We start from the raw sequence: 21647 nt of genomic DNA, 5'->3' as shown, positions 1-21647 counted from the left end.
TTTTAAAATTAGTTTATTTTGGACGGCTTTGATATATAAACAACAATCTAGTATGGATGACACAATCACAAGATAAGTAAAAAAATGACATTGTAAAACTACACAGTACCTTTTTTGAACATAACTACACCCCTGGGATAACTACACAGTACTTTCTATCACTGAACCAACGTAATAACTGAACATAAAGGATGATTCTGTATATATATGTAATCTTCTTTGGATTACCACTAAGCATGTGGTTCTCACACTAAGCATGAGGTCCTCGAGAACTTCACAAGGAATCTCTTTTAAAATGTTATTTCAAATCTCTGGACGGTCATAATTAAACATTTTTCTATCAACAGCTTCTATATGAAACTATTAGTTGTTTTTGTTACAGTTTACAAATATCTTATGTCTTATTAAACTCCTTTAATTTGATGAACTTATTGAATAATGTATTTCAGCTTGTAGACATTTTATATCCTTCACCATTTTTCCAGCCTTCTCTTGTCAAAATAACCAAACCTTCAAATAAATAAATAAATCAACTTTTTAATTTAATTGATGATGGGAAATAAATAAATGGATACGAATATTTATTAACATCGATGAGGAAGACGACATAAAAATAATAAAAGAGGTTAAGAAGTAGTATTGTATTATTCCATAAATGGAGACACGTGCTGTAAAATAACACATCTCTTCTGTAATTAAAACGTTGCTTCTTTTGCCCGCGCGCGAAGTTCATGGATCAATCCTTAGACCAAATTTTACCTTTGTCTGTAATAAAATATCACCAAAATGGACAAAGAAAATACAAAATACTAATAGCATAGAGAGAGAGAGAGAATTAAACGGGGAAGAAGAAGAAGACTTGAGAAAGAGGATCCGAAGAAAACGGACTACTTAAGAACCAGTGGTGTTCGGTTCTTTATTTTCTCTTCACATCTTTCTCTCTCTCTCTCTCTCTTTTATTTATAGTAAGCGATTAAAAGTTGTACTTTTTATTTGACACGAGAAGACAGAGAAACAGAGAGATAGGCAGACAGAGAAGAGAAAGAACGAACAGAGGATTTTTCAAAGATCCTCTTCTTCCTCTTGTTCTTCACCTTCCTCTCCCCTGGTTAGTTTTCTTGATTTTGGAATGAGAGAAAGTTCAATCTTTTTTTTAAATGGGTTTCTTCTCTATAATGAGTGAAGTATTTCACGCTGTATGCTACAAAAATGATTTTGAGTTTTTCTTGATCTCCAAAACAATGCTTAACTATGTGTTTTCAGGATTTTTTCTTACCTTTCACGTTTCAAATATCAAATGGTTAAGTAAAAAAAAACTATATCAAATGCTGCATTTTTGGTGTTTAATGTCAAATATGATTTAAGTCATCTGCTAATTAAAAGAAATATAAATGTTGGTTTGAGTCTTTTTTTCTTGTTTCCTTTTGTGAAGGTCTTGAAGATACATGAATCAACATCCAATTGTTATGAACATTGATGCATTCTTTTATATCTTCATAAGCTCTTACAGGTGACCTCTCTCAAAGATTAAAAAAGGTAAAAAGACTCAATATTTTGCATTTTGATGTTGACTTCTGACAAGATCATATGTATTTGGTATAGTGGGTCTTATTCATTTCCTTATTGTCTTGATTGTTTTGAACAGGTTCTTTGATTTGTTGTAGCTCATTAGCTGGTGTATGTAGTAGAGAAACCCTTCAAAAAAACAAAAAGATATGGGTGGTTGCGTTTCTTCACAGAGAAAACTAAGCAACAAGCTTCAACAGAAGAAGCATAACAGACATGGTGGTGGCAGATCAGCCCAATGCCGGTCCAGAATCTCGGCTTCCATGCCCGATGTCCCTATGAAACGCATGAGCAATGCGAGCGTCAGGGATTTTGTTAATCTTGATTTCGAAAAAGGTGCAGCCAAGATGATGTGTAAGAGAGCTGAGATGTCTAATGCTAACTTCCATATGACACAGCTTCAATGGAACTGCAGCCAAATCGATGGAAACCGTATGGAATAATATCTTTTAAAAGAAAAAAACCTTATGAGTTGAATCTGATTAGTGTTTTCTATATACGTACAGGAATATCTCATGAGGAAGCTTGGTATGATTCCTTTAGTTACATTGACTCTGACTCTGATGATGGATCAAATAGTAGTGTTTTCGAAGGTTAACAATCAAAGCTTTTTGATACACAATAATCTAAGACATTATTAGTAGTTTTTTTTGTGATTTATTAACATGATTATCTTTTTTTTTTGTCTTGCAGATGCAAATGCTTCTGCAATGGGACAAGTGATTCAGTACGAAGAGTTCTACGGAAGTTACCTGACAATAGATGGAAACAAAGCTGAGTCATACTCAAGCAAGAATGAAGTTAGCATAAAAAGAAACCAAGTGGCTGATGAATCTCATCACGAGACTTTCAAGACTACTACTTGTGAAGATCATCAAGATCACAGGAAGACATCATCGAAAGTTGTTATGGTCTCTGTCCGAAGAACATCTATCGATAGCAAATCAGCATCATCTGACTTCCGTAAGAAAAAAAGGAACTAAAAAAGTCTTTTATAAGTTTCAATGTTTTTTTTTTTTGACCGTTTTCTTTGTCTTTAAAAACTGTGTAAACAACAGCTTCAGGTGAGAAGCTCCTGTACCGACCAAAAGCCTGTTCTGTGATTCAACGTTCTTTGGGAGAGAAGCTGACAAATCAAGGAAGCTGGTCAGAGCTTTCTCCGTCGAGTTTCAAGCTCCGTGGATTGAACTTCTTCAGGTTAGGGATTCAAGAAAGTAGACAAAACAGTTTTATGTTGTATAGTCAAATCTAAATTGTATTTGTTTATATCATTTTTTTTTTGCAGAGACAAACAAAAGAGTCCAGCACCAGATTGTAGTCCTTACACACCTATTGGAATCGATCTTTTCGCTTGTCCTAAGAAGATAAACCACATTGCTCAGCACATTGAGCTCCCTAATTTGAAACAAGCTTCATCACAAGCCTGTGATGTCCCTAGTCTGTTGATAGTAAACATCCAGCTTCCAATGTATCCAACCTCCATGTTTGGCGACTATGACGGTGAAGGACTTAGCTTAGTCTTATACTTCAAATTAAATGAGAATTATCACAAAGAAATCTCATCTCACTTTCAAGAAACCATCAAGGTATATTATGATCATGATGGTTGTTTGGAATAATAATGTTTCTGTAAAGAAGAGAGGTTCTAAAGATTTTGTTATGGTTCTTGTGCAGAGATTTATGGATGATGAGATGGAGAAGGTCAAAGGATTCACAAGAGAATCAACAGTTCCATTCAGAGAGAGGTTGAAGATCATGGCCGGTTTGGTGAATCCTGAGGATCTTCAGCTATGTTCTACCGAGAGAAAACTCATCACAGCTTACAACGATAGACCAGTTCTCTCTCGTCCACAGCACGATTTCTTTCGGGTTAGATTTACACTTCTTTCTTTTGAGTTATATCAATAAGCTATCTTGAGATTTTCATTTTTGACAGCTTTGTGGGTGCTAATGTTATTATGTGTTTGATCATTTTTGGACACAGGGACCAAACTACTTTGAGATCGATCTCGACATACACAGGTTCAGCTACATTTCGAGGAAAGGACTCGAATCTTTCAGAGATAGGATCAAGAATGGCATCCTTGATCTTGGTTTAACCATTCAGGTACTTGAAAATAATTAATTAATCTCCCAAAGCTTTTGGTTGGTAGGTTCTTTTTTCTATGGTTTTGGAGTAAAAACTTTATTGTTATTATTCTGAAACACAGGCTCAAACACCAGAGGAACTTCCAGAGCAAGTACTGTGTTGTGTCAGGCTGAACAAGATTGATTTCGTGAATCACGGACAGATTCCAACGCTTTTAACTAACAAACAATCATGAGATCCCAAGGATCAACCAATCAATGGGAGACGCAAAGAGACAAAAGCAAAAAAAGAAAAGAAAAACAGAGAAACTTTTCATGTATTTGTATTGAAAAGACAAAAAGAGATCAATGTCTTTTTGTGGAAACCATAGAAACAAAGATTTGCTCAGAAGTTTATTTAATCTTATGAAAAATATTCATTTTGTACAATGAAACAATTTGCTCTGTAAATTTCATTAAGCAAATACTATGAGAGACACCAACAACAAAAGAAAGCAAGTTTGGGTCAATAGTGTAATACCATAATAAAAATAAACAAACAAAATATTACAAACAGATAATAAATACATCCACAGAATGTATATTATTAAACCTATCATCCTCTGAAACAATAACATAAAGATAACAACACAAACCCCCCTCCCTGTAGTATTCCTCCTCATGTACAAATGAATTCACACAAGTAAAACAAACAAGACATCTTAAAAACCTACAAAGCTTTAAGGTTTTACAACCCCTTCTGATGAACTCTTTTTCTTTTCCTGTAAACCGCTAGATTTCTCAGACAATTGTGTATATAGTTTAGTTACCAGTTCAACTTCAACCACTAAGATTCCATCAAAGTTGAAAGCTTTGTCATGAGGAAAAAAAAAGATCTTAAATTATTTGCTCTTCTTTCAGCCTTAGACGGGCAACAGGCTGCTGCTGCTGCTGCTGATTTAAGTTAGCCGAACCGCCCGGTCGGTTTTCTAGCCTTAAATGTGCAGCTGCTGCAGCGGAATGGCTGCTTGATTTAGATGCAGGAAGGTCATGGTTATGTTTTCCTTCATAGGTTGTTACTACAGCTTTTGGATCTGTTGCTGCTCTCTCTACATGTTTCCTCACTCCACATCCCTGTGTTGTGCACTTGTAGTAACTCCTGTGGATCAATCAATAAGAGAACATTATGAAGCAGCGATAGCTAGATCAGTAGATGGATTAGTCAGTGTATTACCTCGGATAAGGGTTTCCTTTGACAACTTTCTGTCCATATTTACGCCACCTATATCCATCATCTAATAGATCAACTTCACTCGTCGTCTGGACAATGATTCTAGGCTCCGTCACAGTTCTATGTGAAGTAGCAGCAGCTGGTTCTGTAACTCGAACTTCTGTACTTCTGCACATTCCAAATCTCTATCTCATCAGAAACCAAAAAAGAAAATGAATGATCGATAACTATATACCTTCTCTTGGGGTCAGGCTCGTCTTCAACTTTCTTCCTCACACCAGTTTCTCCATTACCAACCTCTTCACTGTCACTTGCCTCAGACATTTGCTCTGTTGTAGCTTGACTCGCTGCTTCATGTTGTTCCCTCGTCGTTTTATTACCGGTGTTACTATTATTAACCGAACTCCCGTTTAGATTAGCTGTGCTATCTCTGTTGTTGCCTCGCTTAGTGTTTTGAGGAGGTTCATGATTGTGCTGACCTTTGTAGATGATCTCCGTTACCTGTCCATCGAGAGACCTCTCGACTTTCTTCTTGACAGGACACCCCTGACTCGTGCACTTGTAATAGCTTCGAGGGAACTCGCTGCCTTTGACTTGCTTTTGCCCGTATTTCCTCCAGTTATAGCCATCGTCAGCTGGTTTGTCAACGTTTAGAGGCTGCTGTGACCTGTGCTCGATGATGGTGGTCGTATCTGAGGTTTCTCTCGGAGCTGTGGTCTGGTTCTGAGGTGGTTGAACAGATGAAACCTGAGAGGAAGGAGGAGGGTAGTCGGTTTGTGGTAGCAGCATATTATTAGCATTGGCTTGAACTGCTTGTGCTGTGACTTGTGCTAGAGCTTGCTGATGTGTCATTCCATATGATCCCTGCACATTTGTTACATATTTTCCGGTTATTAGACAAGGGAGATGCAGAGAAAATGAAACCAGCTAGTTAGTTGCCAAAAGAGAATAGCACAGGGCCTTCCTAAAGAAACCATTTACATATTGTACCAGAATCAAAGAATATCATCAGGTCATAAAGACAAAGAGCAAGCCCAAACTTTGATGAGTGTATTTGATCCACAAGAACCTTTCTTTTTTTCTGAAAGTTCATACCTTGTCAAGAATACAGCTGAGCTACAAAGTTCCCCCAAATGTTTCTAATTAAACCCCAATTCAACTATAATTTGTTATCTCCAAATTTGACCTAAGATGTTTTTGAATGTTTTTTTCATTTTCTCCCCTATCTTCCAACCAAAATGGTTACAACAAGTTTATGATCTGTTATGAAATGGAATCTCACCTAGATTTTTTGCTAACAAGAAAAAAAAAGTGGTTATCTTTATTCATGAGCAGAGGCAACCAAGTAACAAAAACAAGAAACAGCTCAATACAGAAAGCCCTAAACTTTCGGTTTCCATAAATAGATTTTTAAACTTTAAACACCAAAAGCAGTTTGATCAAATCTTAAAAACCTGAATGGGAGAGAAAAGACCCAAGAAGCTCGGCGAATCCAGCCGCATCGCAGGACTTAGCCCCGGCGGTACGTTGAACATCGTCGACGGGGACTGAGAAATCGTCAAACCGGTGGGTCTGCTCTGCTTGAATCTCGGGTCAACATCACCGCTCGAGCTATTATTATTATCCCCTTCTTCTTCACTAGCTGCGGAAGATGCAGCCGCTGGAGCTGGAGCTGGAGCTGGAGAAGGCATGACTCCGGAAAGGAGCTGAGAGAAAGACCTAAACTCATCTGAATCGGGGAACATGTTTGAGACAAGAGTCATGGGACCAGGGCTGAATCCAACTCCGCCGTTGAAGAACATCTCGGTAAAGGGGCGTGGAGGGAGAGATAAAGTCGGTCGCGACGGAGCTCCGGTTGACTTGTTTGAAGTCGACGGAAGTTCTTCCTTCTCCGACATCGTATAGAGAGAGAGAGAGAGAACAACCCAATAATGAAAACAAAACAAAAAGGTTCTTTTTTTTTTGTGCTTACTTCTCTAAAATCTAAATATCCATTTTGTATATATCTGTCTGTGTGAATCCGTGTCGTGTTTCACTTCGCTTTTTTTTTGCCGTCTTTTTAATGGAGATTTCTAGTTTTTTTAATTTACTTTTATGTTCCATAAAAACAGATCTGGAGACATAAAAGGATTAAAAGCTATTTGTCTTCTCGCAGTATAGTAAAGTCTACGATGCAGATATGTAAAAAGAATATCTCTACACGTTTGGACAATGTCTTAGAAGACGATATATTATTGGATGATTTGTATTTGCTTACGGATATATAGTTTTTTAAAACAAAATAAAAAATAGATGCATACTTCAATATTTTCACAAGAAACTACACCTTTTACTTCAAATTTAAGCAAAAAAAAAAAAACTACACCTTTTACATTTTTAATAGATTTTAAATCGGATATAAAATTTTGATATGAAACTCTCTTTTTTTTTGCTACAGCTTTTTATGGTACGTGTCATGGTCAATAAAACTGGAATTAAAAGTAATAATAGTATTAAAAGAAATATGGAGTATTAACCTCAAGGTCCTCAACTAAGAAGAAAACAAAATTTGTACCAGATTGATCTAGTAATTCGATTTCAGTTTAGGTTTCACCTTTACAAAAGCGTCGGTCTTGTAATTGTACGATGAACCTGGAGTGAAGAGGCAAGCAGGACAAGGCCACAGCTACTCCACGTTGTGTATGAAATGAATCCATAAATGACAGCTGACATTCTATTTCAAAGGCCCATTTTCTATCTTAATGGGCTGCCAATAAAAGCCTAATCATACATATAATTGTCTGGTTTCTTCTTGACCTAGCCATGTTAAGCTCTTCCAAGCATCGAGTTCTACATTTGTTACTAAGGTTGGGGAGACTTCACACGTATAGAACACTTGTAACAAAACTGGCATGTGCAACACTTTCTTCTGCATTGTTGCTATCATCCCATATGTCCCTCTCGCCTCCTCCAGGTACATAGCTTCCTTACTCCAAAAGAAAAAATCCAACATCTCTTGTATTCATTCAATAACTGAACATGTACTCAATGCAGTATACACGTAATAGGTGCTTGAAGAGAGAAAACCCGGATCAAGGGTGCAATGGACTCGATTACTTCTTGACAGTACTGATTGACACAATCCGCAACACTACCTTTTCACATCTTAAAGCGTTTTGGAGTCCCTTCAGAAAGATTGGATCTCCAAATCGAAGCATACAAAATCTGAGCTTAATTATCTAGATGATATTGCTTACTGACATTAGCCATATATATATATATATATATATATATATATATATATATATATATATATATATATATATACAAACTTTTCCAGCTACAGAGCAAGTAAAAACAGTGTACCATGCAAGAAGCTAAGCAAACCAGTTTTTGACTGAAAGATTAATGGGCATCAACAATGTAATGATCTTTAGAGAGCCATGTAATAACCAGCAAACAAATTTATCCCCTTAAAAACCCCATAAAAACTACCTAAAAATCCTCTCAGTCACAAGGACTCTAACTCCCTCCTCATCTGTTCTTCCCCTGCACGAATAAATTGAAAGTGCTCAGGGTTAGCATGCATGCATCTCACTAGCTTGGACATCTGCTGGCTACACTTGGCTGATGTTTCTTCCTTTTTCTTCTCAGCTTCGTCACTGCAATCTAGGTAGGCCTTGAAAGCTTCTTTACATCCACCTCCTTCCATAACGGCCAAGATTCTCTTTGCTTCCTCCTCCACCTCTGCGTCTTCTTTACCTTCCGTTAGATCTCGCCCAGAAGTTGACGGCAGGAAATCCTTAATCATCACTTCCGTTGCATTTTTCTCAGCCTCCAGGATGGGATAATAGTATTCAGAATGAGCCAACATACACTTCTCCATCATAGGATAACACTTAATGCCGATACTTTGATTGTTTTTCTCAGCTTTCTTGGCACAATCTTGAAAAGCAGTGAATACTTTTTTGCACGCACCTCCTTTCATGAACACTTCTATAGACGAATCTTCCTGCTGGCTTTGGTTGTGTAGATAGTAGGAGACGTAATTTCCCATTATGATAGGATCTTTCCGTCAACCGAGGAGACAAGGGTCGATATCTGAATAAGTATTAGGTTAGATAATCTATTTATATAAAGTAGAGTTCCCTCTCTCCAGGGCCCTCCACATCAGATGCCACGTCAGTAATTCGGAAGCCCTGAAGACGACACGTGTCTGTCACTTACTCTCCAAATGCAACGCTTCTTTAATTGTGTATCGTCTTTTTGTTTTTGTATATCGTAGGGGCTTTTGAAATTACTATTGGGCTTAAGATCAAACTGTTTTTTCGGCCCAGTCAACCTTAACTCTAATCTGTATACGTGAAAACATGTGTTTTTCGTTGCTCTACTTTCGACGGCGACGGTGACGATCGAGATTCCTCACGGTTTCAATAACAGATTCCTTTATGTGTTTAATTCCATTAATTCAGAGGCCCACTACGAATTATTCATTGTGTCGTTTGCGTCAGCGAGATCTGTGTTATCGAGTATAAATAAGTCAGAATTTCTCTTCTTAAAATCGTGATCTCTTCATCTCTCTTCTACTCATCTCTCTTATAGTATACAAATTCATTGCTTTTTCTGCACAGTTCCAATAGATTTCATTCTCATATAATGGTCAAGCAGTCTCTTCTACTTGCTGACTTGAATGTCTGCCGGTGTTCTTCCGTGCCCAGATTCTGGGAAGCAAACTACCAATATATAGAGGATATATAGTTGTTCTCACTTGATTTGATTTTTTCTTTTTTTGTAGGATGTTGGAAAAGCTGTGTCTGAAGACTTATCATATTCTCTATGTAGACAAAACCATGAGAGGTATTGAATAAGTTATATGTTTTTGACTATACTTCTACGTTTTCTTCTTTTCTTATGTTCTTGTCATATTCTCTATGTAGACAAAACCATTGGTTAGTTTCCTTTCATCATCCCAGTTCATGGTTAATGGGAACAGAATAGTTTCCTTCCTTCTGGAAACATCATATCATTGGTCACGACAGTGTGATGGCATGTATGTGGTTTTACATTACAGTCGCTTCCTTTTTAAAAAAAAATGGTTCTTAAATCTGAGAAAATATAGTGTTATGAGCAATACCGTTTATTGATTAGATTTTCTTTGTAAATGTGTTTCAGCCACCGTGAACATAACCAAAATGAAAAAGAATTTGTTGTAATGTACAGGTAAGTCTGTTCCTGAGATGATTATTTTTTTCCCAGGTTGTTGTTATTCGTCCTCTAATCCGAACAATGTTGTGTATTGATGTTTAGTGCTGGAGTGCACACACCTAGAGAAGAGAATGGAATCTTCCCAGCTCAGAACTAGGAACCTCACAACCAGTGACTTAGTAAAAGATTACCTGCATTAATTGGTACGCCTCTTTATGTCTCTTTAGGCAACAATTCCCATTGATTGATGCAAGTGAGATGTGAACCACACTTTGTATATATGCAGATGGGTGGAAGATCGAGTGTTGAAGAAGATATTCTCTGCCAGTTCACCTTCCCTGAGAGACCTGGTGCTCTGATGAACTTCCTGGACTCTTTCGGTCCACGTCCACTTCCTGAACTTCCTAGCCTTTTCCATTACCGTGAGGTTTGTATCTGAGTTCACCATCGCACCATAAGAAAGCTTTGTTGTAACTTTGAGTCTCAAGTTTTCCGCATAATTGTTCCTTCTTTCAAAACAGGGTGGGGCAGGCGCGGACGTGCTGGTTGAGATCCAAGTGCCGGAGCAAGAAATGGTGAGTTAAGAAACCGAGCTCAAGTTCTTGGATATGAGTACGTCTTGGTAAGTGAAGACACCGTTTTCAAGCTTCTTATGCACTGAGTTTAAAGTTGTACATGGAGAGATCAAAACCAAGAAGGAAGTAGAAGAAACATGAGAGGTCTTCCTTGCGGTTGGTCCGCGCTTCCCCTAATATTATATTTATTATGTCTAATTTTTAATGTTTGTTTATAATTCTAACTTTTTTAGTTTTTTTATTCGTTGTCAAATACTATCTTTTATTGCATTATGACATTATTCTATTTTGGTTATTATCCTCTTTACTGAAAACACAATCTCATCTCATTCTCACATGTGCTTAACTAAAATTATTTTTCTATTTTTATCAGTTTTATTAGAGATCAGAGGTTTGTTTAGCATAAATGATTTTCATGATTGTAATTATACATTTTCTTAAATGTTTGTATCAAATTTATATATTATATACACATACATATTATCAATACTTCAAACAACATGATATTCTTGGATTTTAAATATAACAACATATACAAAACTTTAAACAAACATGTACTTTTAATTAATAAAACTTAGTATTAGGTTTTCATGTTTCATGGCTAACTAAAAATATATATATTTTTTTAAAAATTAAAATTTCACCTATAAATTATCATTTTATAAGCAATACAAAATAAAATATTGCTGGGTTCAAGAAATAAAAAAATGTAAAAGATGAATGATTCATGTCTTTCGTGTTAAATCTAATCGACTATAATTTTAAAATTTTGTTGAATTTCTTATTTAAGTGAAAGTTGGGAAAGTAAAAACAAAATAAGATAATCACATTTTGAATTATATTAATAGTAAAAAAGTATATGATTTATAAAAAACAAAATAAATAATCAAAGCTATTGTAAAAAGTAGTGAAAGTTAATATTACTTATTATTAAAAATGTTTAGATATGAAAATAAAAAATATATTTTCAACAGTTTAACGAAAACTACAATATCAAATATGATTTACTAATCCAGTTATTTTTGACAATCCAGTAAATCAAAGTAGAGGCGCATGGGTTCGAGTTATTTTTGACAATCCAGTAAATTAAGGATCTAAAGACACGACAACAGAATCTCGATGGAGTCGATTAGATTGTCATCGCAACAGAAATAGACAAGAGTTTATTGGAATCGAGAAGCTCTTGGGTTCTGTTCAGACAAAACAGCTGCAAAGGGATTCAGTGAACGGAGAAACTTGGATGTTAACCAAGATGGAGTTCTTTGGTGTGGAGAAGAAGATAAAATGGGATTTTTGTTTGGTTTTTGGTTGAAGTTGGGCCAGGTGGAGATTAATAATGGGCTTCATTTTTAATTTTGTTATGCAGTAGTTCACTCTAAAACCAAACTTTGAGATACTTGCACAAAGACAAGTCGGTTAATTTTGTATGTGAAATAGAAAAATAAAACGTTCATACAAGGTATGAAACTTCTAAAATTTTGTATAAATAGAGGATCTCGCAAGCTTAATGGATCATCCGGTGAATCAGAAATACAAAAAAACAAAGAGATAGTTAAAGAGAGATCCGGCATAAGAAATTAAAGAACAAAAAAAAATTGTTGTCGATAAATTTTTATAAAAAGAAAACATAATAAAGAAAAAGAAGATCAATAAGGCAGTGCCAAACCAACAAATGTACAAGAATTTCAACATGAATCTTTTTACGGTTTTGTTTAAACATCGTTCTACGGATACAACATTAATTTTAAAATATTTAGCGAGGGACATTAAGACACACTACATATAAGGGATACAAAACTATTTTCATAATATGATAATAACAACATTGATAAAGGTTTACAATATCTACACACAAGTAAAGTATATCCCGCCCGTAGGGCGGGCCGATCCTAGTGTTATATATAGAGCTCTCCTTTTTCCATACACGCATTGGATTAGTTTTCTTTTGTAATTACAGTTATAGCCTTTATATGAATTCTAATTTGTTTTTAGTTGTGTAAGAAAAAGATCTAGTAATATGGAAAAAATCAAAATATATAAGCAACATATGACTTGGTTTCCATATTAACAAAAACAAAGGGAAATTCATTTAATATTGCAATAACTATAAATACATGTTATGCTGTTGTAGTTTTAAAATGTAACTAGATTTTGACCCGCGCTTTTAAAGCGCGAGAATATTACTTTGGTTGACAAATTTATTAACCCATTTATAATTTCACTAATATGTTTAGGTTTGTGTTCAGTTTCAGATATGGTTTCAATTTTTTTGTTGGCTTTCGTTTCGATTCTGAAGTGGTTTTTCATTTCTTGCAAGAGATATAGAAATTTGTTCGGTTATTTACGAATTTAAGTTTTGTTTTGGTTTAGCTTTTTTTATTTTTCGGTTTGGTTCGAATAACAATGTTATGAACCCGGTAAAACATCGAGTTCAATTTGATTATGGTTGGGTTCCATTTTTGGATAATCTCAAATAATTTTAAGTAAAAATCATATTTCTAGATAAAATATCTTCCGAAATTTCTAAAATTTTAATTTTAACATTTTAGTTTTGATGTTTATATTATTTTGACGTCTCTTATTATAAACTGATAATTTTTATAATGTGGTACTTATGTTTAAAAAAATTAGAATTTTTTCATATTTAAAATTGCTGAATTTTAATATTTACTTTTATAGGTTATCAATATAATATAACTATAATAGATTTTTAACTAATTTAGTTGTATGTAAATTTTGGTTTTTAAAAAATTATTATTATTTTTATAATATATAATTAAATAATAATTAAATAATAGATGCAAAAGCTAGGTTCCTAGTTGAAATAAAAAACCCAAGATTTATTAGATAAACTGGATAATTTTCAAATCTCAGTTGAAATAATACCCAAAGTTTAGTTGAAGATCTCAACAAAATATATGACTTGTGAATTTTTGCCGAAATTAAAAATCCCAATTAATTTTTTGTGAATTTTGATCTATTTTTTTTAAATATTATTAAATAATATATGGCAAATAGCAAATTGTAATATAACATTCTATCTGTCCGTTTTCTATTGAATCTTTATCACATCTAACCATTATTACTATATTCATCAAATAGTATATGCTAAATAGCAAATAGTTTTATAGCATTTTTCAAACTTATAAAAATCGTAAATGTTGATTTGAATGGCATAACAAAATGTTTAAATGTATCCTTCCATAGGAAGTTACATTTTATCGGTTGTTCTATTCCGGTCTGGTTACCCAGACCACCTAAATTTTGAGTAATATAATAGCCGTTTGTCGTAAAAAAAAATGTTTAAATGTTCTTGTAATTCTCTGGTTCTACAGTTTTGTGACAGTTACAATAATTTCTGGAATATTGAGATATCTAATAAACTATAGACGATTAAAAAATATAGTATATGATATAGGATTTTAATGGAAATAATTATATAATATGATTACTATACTACATAGTAAAGAGGAAGTTAGAAATGTACAGATATATGAATCGTTTAACTTACCGTTGCTTGAAATCATATATTAGTATATTACTTATATATGATAAAGTGATAATAAAAAAGATTACTTTCAAATATCTTTACGATTAAAAATCAAAAGGATAGATATAGTAAGAGTTATGATTAGGTGAGATATTTTAGGAAAATAGATAGTTAGTTATAATAATTAACATTTTATTTATTTAAAATTAAAAGATAATGTCATTTCTGTAAATATTTTGAAAGTCTAAGGGGATGTCAAAAATCAGTCTGCTGTTTTAATTGTATTGATAGGATGTAGAGTCAAGTCTTTTGTTTAGTATAATCTTAGTGGTTTATAATAGAAAATAAAAGTTTCATGCATTGTTGATGAAAGAAAAACAGTATAACATTGGGGCTTTAGTGGATAAAGTAGAAGCATAGTTATGATAGTTGTTATTGAAGTTCAAGATTGCTGTTAATATATATCCACGCTTTTCAATTTTATTATTAGGAAACATAGATCAATAATCTAAGTAGGTATTTTTTGGGTGATTATTGTATATGTTTCAATTAATAGCGAATTTTAATTAAACTTATCCATTAAAACTACCTAAAAAATTCTCTCAATCACAATCAAGCACCCTCCTCATCTCTTCTTCAGAAGAGAGAATATATTGAAAGTGCTCAGGGTTAGCATACAAGCATCTCACTAGCTTGGACATGTGCTGGCTACACTTGGCTATGTATCTTCCTTGTTCTTCATAGCTTCGTCACTACAATCTACGTAGGCCGTGAATGATTCTTTACAGACAACTCCTTCCATAAAGGCGAATAACCTCTCTGCTTCCTCCTTCTTCACCTCTATGTCTTCTTATCCTTAATCAGCACTTCGGTCGCACTTTTACCAGCCGCCAGAATGGGATGATAGTAATCAGAATGAGCCACCATACACTTTTCAAGCATCAGATAACACTTAATGCCGATACATACTTTCATTGTTCTTCTCAGCTTCCTTAGCACAATCTTGAAAAGCTGTGAATACTTCTTTGCAAGCACCTCTTTTCATGAACACTTCTAGACATGAATATAGGAGACGGAATTTCTCATAATGATATCTTTCAGTCGGTGAAGAAGGTAATAGAGGAGAGAACGGTCAAGATCTGAATAGGTTAGGTTATTAGAGCATCCCCATTGGCAAGACTCTCTAATCTCGATTTCCAAAGTATTTTTGGATTATTTTTTTATTTTTATTTTCTAATAATAATAATAATAATAATAATAATAATCGAACCTATCGCGGGCCGCTACATGTCGTGGGGTCCGCGAAACACTGATGAACTCGTTTCAGTGGAAAGAGATCACGGGACACAGGTTCACACAACACATATTATTATACTATTTTTTTTTTTTGGGATGTGTGTGATACTTAGCTAAAATCTTCCAATGGGAATGCTCTTAAGTTAGATAAAGTATATATAGAGTTCTCTTTTTTTTTCATACACGAATAGGATTAGCATTTTTGTAATTACAATTATAGCCTTTATATGAATTCTAATTTGCTTTTAGTATAAAAGTTTCTATTAACTATAGTATATAAAATCTATATTAAATGGGAGACTTTAATCTCTCCTAAGGCTATTCAGCTCAGCATCGCATGGATCCCAAAATTTAATTTAATTCAGTTTTTGAATTTTTATAACTCGTGGGTGATAAATATTTTAAATAGTTGTTTTATATTTGAAAACAAAATACTAATTTTAGATTTGATTTTTAATTGGTTTATACTTAAATTTTATTCATAATTATTTCTATCGAAAATTTAATAACTGAACTTAATTAGGTTTGTAAAATTAACTAAAGATAACAAACAAGAATTTTTTGTTAACTCTATTTTATTTTATAATTAAACAAATGAATTCAGATAATTCCGACTGAACCCAATCAAACCATATTAACATGTGACCCAAAAATTTCCAGTTCAGTTTTGGTTTTAAAATATTAATTATAAGAAAAGGTTTCTATCAAAAAATTAAAAAAAGAACAAAAAAAAAGAAAAGGCTTCTACCGTTTGTGTTAGCAAATGTGACTCAGGCCTGAGTCACACGTACTATATATACACATACACTACCTCCTATTTTCTCGCAACAAATTCATTCATCACTTTTGGTTAGTTCTTTCGAATTTTTGATTTCTCATTTTCGCTTCTTCATTCATCATCTCTGATCAAAATTTGTGTACTACAGAAACCACAATGTCAACCAGGGTGGCAAAAAGCGTGAAGGACTTTCTTTACTCTCTGTTCAAAGAAGCAGCCTGGAAAGTTGTATCCACGCCGAAATATCAACAACGCGAGTACAACTACAGAAAAATTGAAACTAAACCTCAGAAGGAAACAATGAAAAAGATTGTCTCGAACATATGCCTCGGCACAGTCCTACAATGGCTGAATCAGTTTTGCTTCCCCGGAGCCAAAGTCATCCTCTAATTATCTTAAATCATGTTTTTGAGTTTTTTTCTTTTGACATAGAGTGATAGAGAGTTAATTACGAGTTTATGGATTCTTGATATGATACATTCTTAAAATCTTGGTTCAGTGTTGGTTTATTAATTGCAGATTTTTGGTTTGGTTTAACAAACCGTTTTATTTATTTATTTATTTTCATGAACAAACACTTTTTTAACAACTAATATATAAACTAAAGAACATACATAAGAGTTATAAGACACAAATAGAATAATACAAAGACAATGACAATAGAACAAATACATAATATATAGAAAACTAGGGTCGGCCCGCCCTACGGGCGGGATGTTAATTTAGAAATAATCGAGGGAGTTTGAGTACGTTTTAAATATATCTCTGTATATACATGTTATTGCAAGGGGGGATTTAATAATGATTGTTGAACACTTGTTTCGCAGTTTTGAAATGAAAACAGAGTTGTAGACTGGATTATTAGTGTTCATAGTGTCAAGGGCGATGTTGCTGGCGAAGCATTAAAATTGATCACAGTTAGTGTAAAACCGAGAAAACCGCGTATAAAACAGAGAATGTTACAGTAGTGCTATAATGTGGAAACAAACTCAGGGTTCAATAATAACGCACAATATTCAGTAAGTGTAAGTCAGCCAATACCTCACTGGGGTTTGTACTGATAATAAACTGAAACTAAATTTCTGTGAAATCATATCAGAGTTAAACGGGAAAACGTGTTGCTACGATGCTTGATCTCTGACCGCACCGTGTATATTCACTCCCTCTTCACCCTGTTCGACATGTTTATAGTTGTAAAGCCCGGGTGCGTTTAGTAGCTAACACGAATGGCACGAATAAAACAAATCTATTTACAAAACTATGACATACCAGCATCTGTACAGCGTCACTTGCTCTGAGGCTATGCAGCTTAGTCATCACACCATCAAACCAAACGAAGGTGCCTTCGCCGGAATCATCAGATATGACAGTCTCCACATGATAGCTATAATAAGACAGCAAAACAGTATTTAAATTACTTAATAGAGATCCAAAACAGCATCTTAATTACTTAGTAGAGATATAAATTAGCAATAAGAGAAATGCGTACCGAAGAGTCCCAATAGCATGCGAATTATCGCAACGTCCACAAGTGAGGGTAGAGGAAGTACGCTGCAGTTTCTTACTGCACTTAGAGCAGGCGACATAGCACCAACCCTTCTCTGCTTCCACACGAACAACCTTCCCAGTGCACAGAAAATCAATTTCCTGCAACAATTATCCAACACTCAGTCACATAGCGAATTATAAGTCACAACTAATCCAAACAAAACACAAAAACAAAATAAGAAAATAAAATTCATGGACGCCAGACTATTACTACCTGGGACGCAGCAGTGAGGACAAAATTGCTGAGTTCAGCAATAGTCACCTTCTCAACCTTCGCATACGACCTGAGCAGCGGGACGACTAAAGTTAGACCAGTGTCCCTGGCGACCAATCTACGCAAGTGAAACTGGTTAGATATCCAACCATGAACACGTACATACACATGTGAGTCAAACATAAACTTACTGATAGAAGCGGGCGCTTCCTGCATCGGTCTCCTTATCAAAATACACATGAGTACCGGACGTGGCATTGAGAAATAAACGGCCTACACGGATCATAAACTATGTCAAATCGGTTCATACAACAACTATAATAACATTTGTATAAAAGGACTTCACTACCTCCAACCAGCTTCGGGTTGATGCTAGTTGCAACAATGACCTTCGGGTCAACACGCATTGACTCAAGTTGCGTATGGAGAGCAACAGCCTGAGAGTCAAATAGGCTCAGAGTGACAGTGTCATCACTGCGCACACACCAAAATAGCATATCTATTAAATTACTTAAAAACAGGGAAAATTAAAAAGCAACATGGCAAACACACACTATAGTCAAATGAGCTACAAATATTTCAAACTAATACCTGTCCAGCCTGATTGTCACCATTACACGATTCTTTGCTTCAGGAGGATCGGTGACGGTACTCCTCACACCAAGGATCTCCCCTATGATGTCTACATAAATACCATCAGACAATTAAATGATGATCACAGACACACAACATCTATTACTATTTACTCATACCTGGTAAGTGACTGTTTGTGTTTGCCAGTCCATGCAACTCCGACTGGTTACGGAAACGGAAACCCTCCGTGGGTAGAGGTGACACCGGGTCAAACAATTCATCAAAGGTAGTGGTTTCGCCGAACCGGATGAGGAAGGAGGAATCCGTGAGACGGAAGTTTTGCGCACACCTAGCCACGTCGAAACCGGAAATTGAAAACATCGTACCGGCAATGAGTCGTTCCTGGTATGTTGGGAGACGATTAGAGCTTATGCTCGCCTGCATGATGGTGCCCTGAATACATATAGATCAAGATCAAACAGATAATAATAGCACAGAAATAACCCAACAATACAGAACCATAGTAACGAAATCCTGTTATACGGTCAATCCAAAAGAAACAAAACCGACATCATTAAAATAGCTAGCTAGTCAATCGAGAAAACATTAACACGAAACAACAAATCCAACGTGGGGGGGATAAAAACCAAAAAATATCAAAACGCAAACAATGGATAATTACTATAACAAATCGGAGACCATCAACTTACATTGACATCCACCAACAGAAGATCAGCCCACATGAGCTCACCACCACGTTTGACGTTTCTGGCTTCCCAAAATCGTAACAGTCGCGCCTCCACGACGGCGGAGCACCGGCCGGACTTCAGATCGGAGAAGAACACCCTAGTCATAGCCATTGAGAGATACGAAGTTAAAGCCTGAATTTGCGAGAGCAAGTTTGCAGAGAGATTAAGAGGTCAAGAGAAAAATATAAGAGTGAGTTACGCACCTTTTTATAACCCACAGACGACTTATGAACAGCGCAACCGAAGAGACCGCATTAGAGGCACGAATTTAAGACATCCGGAGTAATTACGACGACCACGCCACGCAGCCGTTACAGCATCCGTTTCGGAAAGATGGGCGCCGATGGAGGCAGGGAGGACGAAGGCGAGGTCACTGAAGTCGTCTAGGGGTTTCGCTCAACACAATCCGCTGGGCCTAGAGAAACACATTAAGCCCACATAAGATAGACCACACACGCGAAGCCCAAGAAGAAGAGACAATACTCCCCGTTTCATTTAACCAGATGACACGTGTCGACGTCGTACAGGTCCTATTTCTGACATGGCATCCTAGCTGTCACAACAGGAGGGATACAACATGTTTTATAGTAATAGATGACTTTTCTTGATAGACCTTCCTAATCAACAGAGGACCAACACTCTTAATCTTCTTGCGCTCGAATTTATGTCGCATCATAGATGCCAACTTCTTCTTTTGTTGCATACGATTGACCAAATCCCAAATTAGATCTATAGATTTTTCCAGGAATATAATCCACTCAATTGATTCATTCGATAGAAATAAAGAGACCGCAAATTTTGAGCGATTATACGAACATCGTCTCTAACTCTGAACCATTGGATTGTCCATGGTGGGTTTCATGAATTCAATAAAAAAATCAGAATCTTCCATTATTCGATACCAAATGTATTGTATCGAAATATGGCATATAAACTCTTCATTCACCAGTGTGAATTATCTTCTAGCAATGCTAGCCTTTAAGCAATTATCATCATACCCCAACGGCCAGAAAAGAAGAAACACCGTCATTTCATGATGTAATTTCTCTGCCGAATTATCTTGCATTAACAAAAAGAAGATAAATAAATGATTATAATACCGTCTCGTTAGTTTTGTGATGTGAATGCCCAAACTTTTCCTTAAATTCACAAAGACAGACATGTCATCGATCATGGATTTACTGACCACGTCTGAGATAACATATTTGAAATGGATGCATCACGTGCAACATCTAACTCGAATAGATCTTACAGAAATCCCGAAAGGAAATCGGTAAAGATGAAGAAATATCTGTTGAAAAATTGGATCACAAAATATTTTTGGAATCATCACTAACATGAGAATCAATAAGATCGATATTGATGAAATCATGAAAGAATGATTTCCATAAAAAAAAAAGTTTGGATCAAAGAAATGGTTTGAACCCCAGCGACCCCGTGTATATGAGCTATTGCTTTTGGTTCATTTGAATTTCTAGGAGATGATTTATTCGTACGCTAGGCTGTACATTTGTCTCAATGTTATATCTCTGTTTTTAATAGATATGGGTTTAAATTGTTTTCTTCGGAAAAAAAAGAAATGGTTTGTAACTCTTTTTTTTTTGTCTGTTTCCTCATTGTTTATGCATTAAACATTGATGATTGACTCCTGAAGTAGAGATCAATAAAATACACAAACTCTAGTAAGTGACTAAAAACATCAACCTATAATGCTCCGGATAAACTTCTAGTTTTGTGATACATACTGATAGTGCGTTTCAATACTTGAGTCACAAGTATAAATACATGCACCCATTCCTTTTTCACGTTAAATAATTTTCTCCTTCACTTGGGGTTCGTTTTATTTCCATCTTTCGCTTTCTCTCTTTTCTTCTTCTTATTCTTCTTCTTCTTCTCTAATCAATTATCAACGTGCTTCTGTTCTGCAGATAACTATGTCAACAAGGATCATTAAAGCAGTTAAGAATGGAGTTTTGGTTGTTGGAAAGGGACTAGCTGGAAAGTTTCTCTTCACCCCCAAAGATGCGCGCTTCCCGAAAGTATATCAGCACCCCAAGATGATTAAGCATCACAGGACGATAATGGTCTCGAAGAGTCAGGGAAAGTCAGCATCAGCGGAGCTCCAAGAGATGGTCGAGAAACACATGCCTCGGCATGCACCAACCATGGCCGAGGAAGTATGTTTCCCCGGCGTGAAGGTCATTCTTTGAGTGTGTGTTACTAAATCTTGATAATCTTGGTGTACATAGTGAGTTTTACTAAACGGCCATGGATGGATCTTTCTTCTTCTTGCTTTGATCTGTTACTCTCTTCTCTTTCGTTCGTTGGCGTTAACAAACTGTCTTCAAGAATTACGATCTTTTAAAGAAACAGTTT

At 35.3% G+C, this 21647-nt stretch overlaps 3 protein-coding genes and 1 long non-coding RNA gene across 7 annotated transcripts; 2 read left to right on the top strand and 2 right to left on the bottom strand.

The window, feature by feature from the left end:
- Positions 1–837: 837 nt before the first annotated feature.
- On the top strand, positions 838–4088 carry LOC130510758 (uncharacterized). The gene is made up of 10 exons (XM_057007371.1): positions 838–1108; positions 1433–1536; positions 1646–1998; positions 2073–2159; positions 2260–2529; positions 2625–2763; positions 2852–3152; positions 3241–3435; positions 3551–3673; positions 3777–4088. Exons 3-10 carry the CDS (start codon positions 1716–1718, stop codon positions 3888–3890), a joined length of 1512 nt encoding a protein of 503 aa, XP_056863351.1. The 5' UTR covers positions 838–1108; positions 1433–1536; positions 1646–1715; the 3' UTR covers positions 3891–4088.
- A 65-nt stretch (positions 4089–4153) lies between these two features.
- LOC108811249 (probable WRKY transcription factor 4) lies at positions 4154–6841 on the bottom strand. The gene is made up of 4 exons (XM_018583294.2): positions 6319–6841; positions 5100–5728; positions 4868–5032; positions 4154–4792 (listed from the first exon to the last, which is right to left on the bottom strand). The coding sequence occupies exons 1-4, from the start codon at positions 6760–6762 to the stop codon at positions 4531–4533; spliced, it is 1500 nt and encodes a 499-aa protein (XP_018438796.2). The 5' UTR covers positions 6763–6841; the 3' UTR covers positions 4154–4530.
- Positions 6842–9227: 2386 nt separating this feature from the next.
- LOC130510753 (uncharacterized) lies at positions 9228–12066 on the top strand. 4 transcript variants are annotated; one of them, XR_008944506.1, is made up of 7 exons: positions 9228–9700; positions 9781–9893; positions 10016–10063; positions 10151–10251; positions 10335–10475; positions 10570–10779; positions 11658–12066. It is a non-coding gene; the product is annotated as an uncharacterized LOC130510753 (long non-coding RNA). The 4 variants fall into 4 exon arrangements; XR_008944511.1 differs by having other exon boundaries at positions 10570–10783; XR_008944514.1 differs by lacking the exon at positions 11658–12066 and having other exon boundaries at positions 9229–9382; positions 9639–9700; positions 10570–10924.
- Positions 12067–17109: 5043 nt separating this feature from the next.
- On the bottom strand, positions 17110–19656 carry LOC108835674 (uncharacterized). The gene is made up of 10 exons (XM_018608899.2): positions 19475–19656; positions 19233–19368; positions 18702–18975; positions 18541–18631; positions 18299–18423; positions 18141–18222; positions 17950–18067; positions 17677–17834; positions 17457–17571; positions 17110–17359 (listed from the first exon to the last, which is right to left on the bottom strand). Exons 2-10 carry the CDS (start codon positions 19263–19265, stop codon positions 17309–17311), a joined length of 1047 nt encoding a protein of 348 aa, XP_018464401.1. The 5' UTR covers positions 19266–19368; positions 19475–19656; the 3' UTR covers positions 17110–17308.
- Between the last annotated feature and the right edge of the window lie 1991 nt (positions 19657–21647).

This window comes from Raphanus sativus, chromosome 1, assembly GCF_000801105.2.
Source record: "Raphanus sativus cultivar WK10039 chromosome 1, ASM80110v3, whole genome shotgun sequence".
Classification (NCBI taxonomy): Eukaryota; Viridiplantae; Streptophyta; class Magnoliopsida; order Brassicales; family Brassicaceae; genus Raphanus; species Raphanus sativus.
Note: the sequence above shows the minus strand (reverse complement) of the source record. Positions and strands in the feature narration are given on the sequence as shown.